Source organism: Orbicella franksi, chromosome 10, assembly GCF_964199315.1.
Source record: "Orbicella franksi chromosome 10, jaOrbFran1.1, whole genome shotgun sequence".
In the NCBI taxonomy this organism is placed as follows: domain Eukaryota; kingdom Metazoa; phylum Cnidaria; class Anthozoa; order Scleractinia; family Merulinidae; genus Orbicella; species Orbicella franksi.
In genome coordinates this window covers 16,517,082-16,527,444 of record NC_138154.1, presented here as the reverse complement: position 1 = coordinate 16,527,444, position 10,363 = coordinate 16,517,082, and the positions used below count along the sequence as shown (strand labels likewise).

At 38.0% G+C, this 10,363-nt stretch overlaps 1 protein-coding gene across 2 annotated transcripts in view; it reads left to right on the top strand.

Annotated features, from left to right (window-relative positions):
• The first annotated feature begins 7,897 nt into the window (after positions 1-7,897).
• The window catches only part of LOC145499761 (synaptotagmin-15-like), a 7,683-nt gene continuing 5,217 nt past the window's right edge, over positions 7,898-10,363 (top strand). Inside the window, exons 1-3 of one of the 2 annotated variants that reach the window (XM_081479285.1) lie at positions 7,898-7,926; positions 8,017-8,195; positions 10,279-10,363. The exon at positions 10,279-10,363 is cut by the window's right edge and continues 487 nt beyond it. In XM_081479285.1, coding sequence (XP_081335411.1) covers positions 8,120-8,195; positions 10,279-10,363 — 161 coding nt within the window. In that variant the 5' untranslated portion in view covers positions 7,898-7,926; positions 8,017-8,119. Of the gene's footprint in view, positions 8,196-10,278 lie in introns of both variants that reach the window. The other variant, XM_081479284.1, reaches the window with a different exon arrangement.

Below are 10,363 nucleotides of genomic sequence, written 5' to 3'. Positions count from 1 at the left end.
CCAAAAAATCGTGTGAGCTACTTTTGATACTATTCAGATAAACTCGTGTTCTCAAAAGCGAAGGTCGCACGAAACAGATTTCCTAGATGTTATCACACACAAGCGACAAGCAGAAAACCTGAATCAAAGTAGAAAAAGGCAACGGTTCAAAATTAAGCCATTACTTGACCAGTCACCTCGCAAATTCATGATCAAAATTCCAACTCGATTTTATACGTGCTTCTGCTGAAGTTTGTTTGAACAAGTTAGCCGAGTTTCATTTTCAATGTTTGGAGAACTTGAGTAGTTTGCGAGGAGAAGGTCTGTTTGCGCAAATTGACATCCATTAGTTGTCTCCCAGACAACTCTTGCTATTTTCAAAACTGAAGCAACAACTCATTTGTTGTTAGGAACAGTTTATCTTGAGACTGGCGGTGGTGTTCTTTTGTTCTTTACCGTGGTTGGTTAGGTTAATTCGTTCAAAATCCAACTTTAATGCATTAAAGAAACATTTTTTTTTTAATTATTTACCATTTTGTTCATGGTACCCGAGCTTGGAAGAGCCTGATGGTATTGACTCGGGCCAAACTAGCGTCTAATTCACTGTTAATCCAAACACTCGTGAAATAAGTTTGTTATACCTCCCAACTCAAATACGTTTTCCGATTGGAGGAGAATGTGTCACGTGCCGTTGGTCAAAACTCACTAACTCCCTGGCCCTAGGGCGAATCCGCGAACAAAACTCACTAACTTGTTAGGGAAACAACAACTTGAACTTTCGACTCTCTCGTGATCAGGTCGTGCTCCTTGAAGCAATTAACTGTGGCAAATTCGTGTGAGTCTGCGTAAAGCAAACGATTTTTCGCAGTTTTGTTTTCTGTTTTTGAGTTGGGAGGTATAACAAAACACTTAATAACTTGTCCCGCGGGAAACAGTGAGTTTTGTTCGGGGAAACAAAACTCACTGTTTCTCTTGGGCCCAGTCATTAAGTGCTTATGAAATTCTATAAATTTCCTGCCAAAATGAAAAGCGTAACGTGCTTACAGCTAATGAACTTCCAAAGTTCTTTTACGGTTCACTTCAAGGGTCCTGTTTGTCTAATTCACAAAGCCTTTATTTTTCGGCAAGAGCATTCGATGACGTCACAGAACCTCTAGTGACGTCATGACTACTTCTCAAAGCTATGGCGAAGCATGTTTCATTTTTGTTTATTATTGTAATGATAGATTTCCGTATAGACGCCAAACAGATACTGAAATCCATCTTCAAAATTCAAGAGTTTCCCTCACGAAAGGTCCGAAATTTTAACAAACCTGTATTGTCAATGGCAAGTAGTATTAAGGGATATCTTTTCAATTTGTTTTTCCGATAACATGTATACACTACAGTTACAGTAATTTCATCCGGGGCCAGCTGAAGTCTCGGGACGAAACTGTATCTAAGTTTAAATTCCTAACTTCAGCTTTAGATAACTATGATTTATTTTGTTGGCGACAAAACAGCTAATGATTGATTCAGAAGGTTTGATCTGTAACAAGCGATTGGCCGATTAAGAGCAAATTATTGTTGCTTATCGTTCAGGTGAAGTGACAGTTTATGTCTCGTTTTTCAGAGTGTTTTAATACCTGTTAACATTTCCGGCTCCTCTTTACGTTCCAGAAACGATACTTTTTTCGTTTCATGCACATTCAGAAAGTAAGTCCAATTCTGGACCAATGACAAACTTTTGAATGATTGTTCAAACCACGAAAAAGCGAAGCAGTCATCTCATTACTAATGAGCCTAAAGCTCATACGCTCCGTCAATCCCCACATTATCGCACATTCAACCAAGAAGAGGCAAGAAAAAGAAAAGAACACAACGTGCTCTTGTCTAATTCATTCATTATGTTATTTTTTTAGCGAAAATGTCTAAGGTTTGACGTATATGAACAAATTCCAATATCACTGGCACACCTGAAAAGAACATTCGTACTGTGCCGTTTACTGAACTTAAACGCTATATTTTCTTCTCAATGCCATGGCTATGAGGATTTATACCCCTATATCTAAGATTGTTGTTCTCAAATTCTGTGTTTGAGAAAAAATATTACCATTCCGGGCCTCAGAGATTTGTATTCCTTCTTGTCCCACTTCCTGGAGAAACAAAACTGGGAACCAGTTTGTATCCAGGCCCTCCGGGTTTACCGAGACAACTCCACCGAGAACTTGGATGATTTAGTGTTGGTCTAACCTCATCACATTCCTTCTCATTATTCTGTTTTCATAAGCGTTTGTGGATCCCCCTCCAGGAGCAATACCCAAGATTCTAACCATAAAATACGAAGATAACTTTGTCTTATTGTGTAAACGCAAACTTGTGAAAGTTACGTAAAGCAAACCTTGATTGTACATGTGCTTTTGTAAAAATTCAACAAGGAACTAAACAGTGTTCTTCTTTAACTCAACAGAATTTATAAACTTCAAGTTTCTAGTAAATAGTAAAGCTTTGCTCTATAATCTTCTCGGTTAAAAAGTCGGCTCTTCTTCGTATTTCTCGTTTTGTCAGGGTCTTACATACATTCCCATCCGGCCATATATCGAACTGTGTTCACTCAGAGGAACTAACACTGACATCATCGAGGAACTAAAGTAAATAACAATTTTAAGGTCTCCTCGAAAAACTCGGCCAAATAACACCTTTTTTCAAGTTAAAAATTGACGGGAGGGAAGACAACACGAAGCTAATTAGGCCATGTTATTCATTCACGAGAAAAGCGCAAGTCAAGATTTTTTTAAGTTAAAAGGCAGAAGTATATACCGATGTATGTCTTGTATATTTGCAGCAATAAAGCCCAGATCAGTGTTTGATAATTATCATTGCGCCCTGAAATTCTACAGAAACTAGAAATATATTTTTTACCGACTTCCAATTTGCTTGGAGCCGGTGAGCAAAATCGCAGTTCTCTTATTTAGCAGAAAAATTTTTATAATAATTATTTAATTATTCCATTACTTGAAATGTCACCTCGCAGTTTTATGATTAAAATTCCAACTCGATTTTATACGTGCTTCTGCTGAAGTTTGTTTGAACAAGTTAGCCGAGTTTCATTTCCAATGTTTGGAAAACTTGAGTAGTTTGCGAGGAGAAGGTCTGTTTGCGCAAATTAACATCCATTATTTGTCTCCCAAACAACTCTTGCTGTTTTTAAAACTGAAACAATAACTCATTTGTTGTTAGGAACAGTTTGTCTTAAGAGTAGTGGTGGTGTTCTTTTGTTCTGTATCGTTGTTGGTTAGGTTAACTCGTTTAAAATCCAACTTTAAACAGAGAATGCGTTAAAGAAACAATATTTTTTTTTTTAATTCTTTACCATTTACCATTTAAATTCGTTTAATTCATTTACAATTTAAATTCATTTACCTCGACCTCAATGTTCCCCTCGGCTTCGCCTCAGGGAACATTGAGGGTCTCGGGGAAATAAAACTCACTGTTTCCCTTGGGCCAGTCATTAAGGTCCGGGTCAAACGCCGTATTTCACATGAGCCGAACCAAGAGATTATATCAAGGTAAGAGAGTGAATCCCCCATATGGGTCCTCTAACTAAGGTAATCCCTCTTAAGTTATTTTTAGACATTGTACCCAGTTCTTTCGCGGATATTACTCGCGTGTTGCGTGGATGTTTTCGTGGAGGATCTGTTTATGTTTCGTTTCGCTTCGTTTCAAAGCAAAGGAAAACCTCCACCGTTGTTGGGATGTCTTCTTTCATATTTTGATTACAGGCAAAGGAGCTTCGGCTCTCGGTATGTTTTAATCCATTTTGAAACTTTAATAGGAGTTTAAATAAGAGACGGACGTCCCCGGCACAAACAATAACAACTGAATGAACGGCAGAGAAATAAGTAGACAAACGAGTGCAAAGCAAACAAACGCCCAAACACAAGCTAGGCAACCAAACAAACAGATGGTCGAAAGTGCAGGAAGACGCTCGCTGCCCAAGTGGCAAAAGCAGTTTAAGCAGCAACGGCAACAACGCCAAAGGCAACATTGATTAAAACACGTCTTAATATTCAACCTACGAATCTCGCGAGAATTTAGATTCATTCCGTTTGTCTATACTATCAGAAATATCCCAAACAGAATTTGTAAGACAGCGCGTCAAAATTCGAAAAAGTTAGTGTTAAAAATTGGCCGTCGTATAGTTCACGTTCTCTCGAATATGCAGAATGTGGTTATTTCACGTTGTTGTTTTGTGATCTTTTGTAAACAACGGCAAAGAAATGAACAAAGAATTATAACGCACGCCTATACAGCCATTGTACTCGTTGCCGTTGCCGTTAAAGTTTGCCTAATTAAACTTCCTACAACCGACTAAACAGCGAAATAATGAACAGCCAAACGAGCAAGAACGCGTGTTTGAGTCAAACGTCGAACTTAATTCAGTCGAACCGAACTGCTACACCAAACAAATAACAAAAGCGGTCTTGTTGGTCAGTGGTCATGTTTTCAAGGTAAAGTCAAAATGCCGCCTTTAGACCTTTGATTACGCGTTTGGTTCGGCTCGTGTGAAGTACGAAGTTTGACCCGGGGCTAAGTGCGTATTAAATTCTATAAATTTCTTACCATAATGAAAAGCCCAACGCGCTTACAGCTAATGAACTTCCAAAGTTCTTTTAACGGTCCACTTCAAGGGTCCTGTTTGTCTAATTCATAGCCTACGTGGCTTGGCGGTTTTTACGCAATTTTAGCGCCCTCAGAAAGCGGCGAAGCCGCGATAACGAGCGCTAAAGAGCGGCGAAGCCGCGAGGAGCCTGGGAAAGAGACAATTGAGAAACCGCCTGAACGAATGACCGGCATTTTTTGTTAGTCCAATGTTTTGAATTTGTTAGCCGCTTGATGGCGGCGAAAGGAAATCCTGTCAAGGGAGGAGCGCGCGAAAGGAGGGTCGCTCCTTTCGCGCGCCCCTCGCCTCCAGGATTTCGTGCGGCCATTTTTTTCTCGCTGTTTTCTTTCGCGTCACGCGCGACGGACTAAGCGAAAGAGGAACTACTCGTAGTCTAGACTCTATAGTATCACAGTGACTTTTCCCGGCCAAGTTGGCAGGAAATTTCTTATTACGATCTATGCTCTAATTAGCTGTGTTAATGCGATTCACAAAACCTGTCATCGGGTCGTCAAAATATGTAATACGGGGCGGCAACAAGAATGCGGTGTCCCAAGGCAGGCGGTTCTTCGCGGGCGGGCTCGCCGCTCGTTCGGCGCGGCTTCGCCGCTTTGTGCGCTCGCGCTCAAATTGCTTAAAAAATCGCTTAAACCGCCAAGCTACGCAGGCTATCTAATTCACAAAGCTTTGTTTTTTGGTTCAGGTCGGCAAGGGCATTCGATGATGTCACAGAACCTCCAGTGACGTCATGAATACTTTTCAAAGCTATGCCGAAGCATGTTTCATTTTATTTTATTATTGTAATGATAGATCTCCGTGCAGACGCCAAACAGATACTGAAATCCATCTTCATAATTCGAGAGTTTCCCTCAAGAAAAGTACGAAGTTTCAACAAACCTGTTTTGTCAATGGTAAGTAGTATTGAAGGACATCTTTTCAGTTTGTTTCTCCGATAACATGTATACATTAAGCTGAAGTCTCGGGACGAAACAGCAACTAAATTCAAATTCCTAACTTCAATTTTAGTAACTATGATTTATTTTTTTGGCCACAAAACAGCTCATGATTGATTCAGAAAGTTTGATCTGTAACAAGCGATTGGCTGATTAAGAGCAAATTATTGTTGCTTATCATTCAGGTGAAGTAACAGTTTATGTCTCGTTTTTCAGAGCGTTTTTATACCCATTAACATTTCCGGCCCTGTTTACTTTCCAGAAACGATACTTTTTTCGTTTTATGCACATTCAGAAAGTAAGTCCAATTCTGGACACACGGCAAACTTTTGAATTACTGTTCAAACCACGAAAAAGCGAAGCAGTCATCTCATTACCAATGAGCGTAAAGCTCATACGCTCCGTCAATCCCCACATTATTGCACATTCAACCAAGAAGAGGCAAGAAAAAGAAAGGAATACAACGTGCTCTTGTCTAATTAATTCATTATGTTGTTTTTTAGTGAAAATGCCTAAGGTTTGACGTATATGAACAAATTCCAATATCATTGGCGTACCTGACAAAAACATTCGTATTGTATCATTTACTGAACTTAAACGCTTTATTTTCTTCACAATGCCATGGCTATGTGGATTTATACCCCAAAGAACTGCCTATCACGCCGTTAATGATTTTAATTCTCTCAGCCAGATAATACGAGACTCTGCTAATGTAAATATTTTTAAGAGACAGGTTTTTAATTTCTTAACTTAAGTGTTTTATGAATTTCATATTTTTAGTTCTATTAATTAGTATTAATCTTTGAGGTCCTTTTCGAAAACCACATGTACGTGAAAAGTTTCCTCAATAAAGATTATTATTATTATTATTATATCTAAGATTGTTGTTCTCAAATTCTGTGTTTGAGACAAAATCTTCCCATTCCGGGCCTCAGAGATTTGTATTCCTTCTTGTCCCACTTCCTGGAGAGACAAAACTGGGAACCAGTTTGTATCCAGGCCCTCCGGGTTTACCGAGACAACTCCACTGAGCACTTGGGCCGGTGATTGGTCTAACCTCGTCACATTCCTTCTCATTATTCTGTTTTTCATAAGCGTTTGTTTATCCCCCTCCAGGAGCAATATCCAAGATTCTAACCATGAAATACGAAGATAACTTTATCGTATTGTGTAAACGCAAACTTGTTAAAGTTACGTAACGCAGACCTTGATTGTACATGTGCTTTTGTAAGAATTCAACAAGGAACTAAACAGTGTTCTTCTATAATTCAGCAGAATTTGTTAACTTCGAATTTGACGTAAATATCATTTTATATGTTTTCTTTCGCCAGCTGGTAAATGCATAAGTTTAGATCACGTGATTACGATAATACTACGTGTCGATTCTTATTATTCCAAGGACAAATTTTCCTTGAGCATACTTAACTTCCTTCTTGCTCGGAAAAAATAAGTTCTATTTATACGCGTTTGCTGAGATGTACGGGACTTATTGACGTTGCTAATTAAAAGCATGTGTTTTTTCCTCTGAATTAATTTGGTCGAACACTGGAATAGCATTAGCGACATTTATTCATATCACGCACAAAGATATTTTTCTCTAATTATTTTTGTAATCGTGTTATGAAACCAAAAACAAGAAGTAGACCAGATTAAACTCTTAAAATTCCAGAAGTTACAAAATTCTTGGAAAATTACAAACGAAAATTTGTTATTGTTAACTTCGACGTTTTTATTGCAATTTAACTAATTGTAAAAAGGACGGTTTTTATGTTTGTGAAATGTTGTTTGCTGGTTTAAAAATAAACACTCATAAGACGATTGAGAATTATGTTATTTTAAATTAATATATCAAACGATTTTTATGAGATCCTTCAGGCCAGGAATCACCTTGTGTACGTTGTAGATGTGCAGGTCTCAATTCTGAAAGAAATTATTTATCGTTAACAACATTCGTATATTCAGGTCGTCGCCAGAAATTATTTCTGAAAATTGTAGAATACATGTTCCAATTAAATAATCACGACTTCTGGAAATACCCGGAAAAGAGAGAACTTCAACTTGTGTTTACAAAGCTGGACGAATGAAAAAATGCACAACACGTCGGGTTGGTAAACATATGAGCAATATTTCCTTTGAACTCTTGGTAATGTTCTACATTAGCCCATTACAAGAAGGAAGGCTGCAAATAGCATCATGAATACGGGAACACGACAGTTAAAGGGCTATTTAACAGATGTGGTCGATTGAGATAATGAAAGTCTTCGCTAAAAAGCACCTAGTTTAAATCCAGCGCGTTAGAGTAAACCATTGAAATTCAAATCAGCTTGCGTTGCTGCGATACAAGAAATTTATGTGAGACATGTCATACGTACGCAGTTTGATGAGATATGCACTATTATGGTGCCATGATTCTATTTAAGATCACGTTCTGTTTTTAAGCAGGTTTAAAGCCAATCTACATACGACACGCTGGTCAGAACAAAGAAAATCCACAACAGCGGAGAAGGAAAGCTAAGTTTGTGTGTCGAGTGGTCGCTGCACCATTATGGGAAACGACATAACCCATCTACATGTTCCCATCGCAGTGAAAAACAAAACGACAAATGCGATACCCGCAAAAGGTAAATTCTTTTCATTCTTTTTTTTTGTACCTTTATTCACTTCATAAAGATTATTTTTATCAATGGCATTTGCTGTTACATTTTAAAAAGGAGTTTACACCGCTAGTGCTGTTATAAAATGTCATTTCCCAACTCCTAATTCAGTCCTGAAACATCAGTGAACTAGTACGGATCAGATTTAATCTTTAAAATGAGATTGAAATATAAACAAGTGTCATACATTTTAGTTTAAACTCATGTTTCTTACAGACAACACTGAACGTCGGGAAGAAGCTAGTTTGTGTGTTGTCAAAGATATTTATTCATACATAAAGTCAATGTCTTCAATTCTATCATCCAGCCCGAAGCATTTTTAGATGTATTTGCAAAGGATATGAATGGTGAAAACAAAATTAATATAGAAGAAGTCTTGCAATTGCAAACTGCCAAACTTTTACCTTTTCTTTTTCGCTTTCAAATGACACATTAGAAGGAGGGGTTTTTGTTGTCCTTTTTTGCTTGTTCTAATGGATGAAGGAATATCAAGCCAGTCTAGCCGAATCTTGTTTTGATGCATAGCGAGTTTGTTGTTAGAGCCGAACGCTCGTAAAAACTACGGACTGACTTGTCATGAAGCGTTTTTGACGTTTTTCAACGACAACTGTTTTCTCTCAGACCCTCAGATTCTAGGAATATATGTCAAAACCTGGCGCGGAGTAATGTTGCCTAATTAATATCTCGCATTTCCGTCGTGCGGAGCGAAGTTTGCCACACGAAACATAAGCGGTGATGTCGGTCTCAGTAAAACGATAACCGTCTGCGAACGGAAAAAATGAAGAAAAACAGTTAAAACATAAGAAAAGGAAATCTTGCGGTGATTACCCTTTTACACATTTGTGACGGACGATTTTATTAGTTTTTTCAGCTAAGTAACTTCTTTTTTTCTGAGCTGTATTCGTGAAGGCTTTGTTTTAAGAATTTCATCCTCCGAAAGGTCGAAAGCGCTAATTTTTTTCTAGGTAATCGTAAATTATCTCTTTCTTTTTCAGCATGTCATGGACAAAAATAAAATGCAATTTATCCTTGACCTTTCACGAAATTTATGATTAGGTTTGCGAAGAAAGTAATTTAAAAATGTAAATACGATGATCTGTATAATGAAAATTATATAACAACCTCCCTGCTAAAATAATTGGATTTGATCAGTTGATCAAGAATTAGAATTACAGCCTCCTGCTCTTTTTGGATTTTGTAAAAGCTAAAGTACTTCAAATAAGCTCTTGGTTGCAGTGGCCCAGTTAATTACTTCGGCAAAATTCAAATTCAAATATATTAACGTCAAAAATACTAAATTAACTTAATTTTTTCATTTCTGATAAAATCTACCAGTTGAAGAATAATAGTTCTTTTCCCTTCAAAAGTATAGTGAGCTTTCCATTAAAATTTCGTTCCGGAATTGATTTCATTTTTATCTCATATCACGGATATGGGCAAATACGCTACACTCATGGTATAAAACAGCTATTATTATTAAACGGACATATGCTTCCACGCACGCCAGCACCCACGCAGTGACATCAGCAAATTTCCAGAAAGCTATTAGTGAACCGAGTTCGGTCTATAAATAGTTTGTTCCGCGCGGGCGTGAGTGTTAGTTTATATTTTTCGCGGGACCATTTTCTCCTTATCCCGACGACGACAAGATATTTTAGATTTTGTCATGCGTTGTGCATTTGACATTGACTGATCCGCAAACATTTTGATTCGAGTTTCATCTGAGGACATTACCGTTTGCATTTTAGTAGAAACCTGGTCTTCGTGCTGGTTGCTCAATTTTTTACTGCTACACCGTGCTGGCGAGACCCAATGAGGTCGAAACAGCTGTCCACGGTTGCAATTCTTGGCTTTCAGTTTGAACTCTATCATGTCGTTGTCGCGTTAAGTTTTTTTTCAACGTAGTAATCGGCTTGTTTCATTGTTATTCTATTTCTGTTATTGGTTGATCAGATCTTTAACAGATCGTTTGCAGTCCGTTGCCACATTTCTAGTTGCTTTTCTCGTCTTCAAACTTGCCTTTAGTAATGCTGTTTACTTTACTTTCTAGGTCCATGTGAGTTTGAAATTCCGAAACGCTACGACCCGGATGAACGGAGAGACTCCAACCATTCCGCCAACAAAATCAACATTCA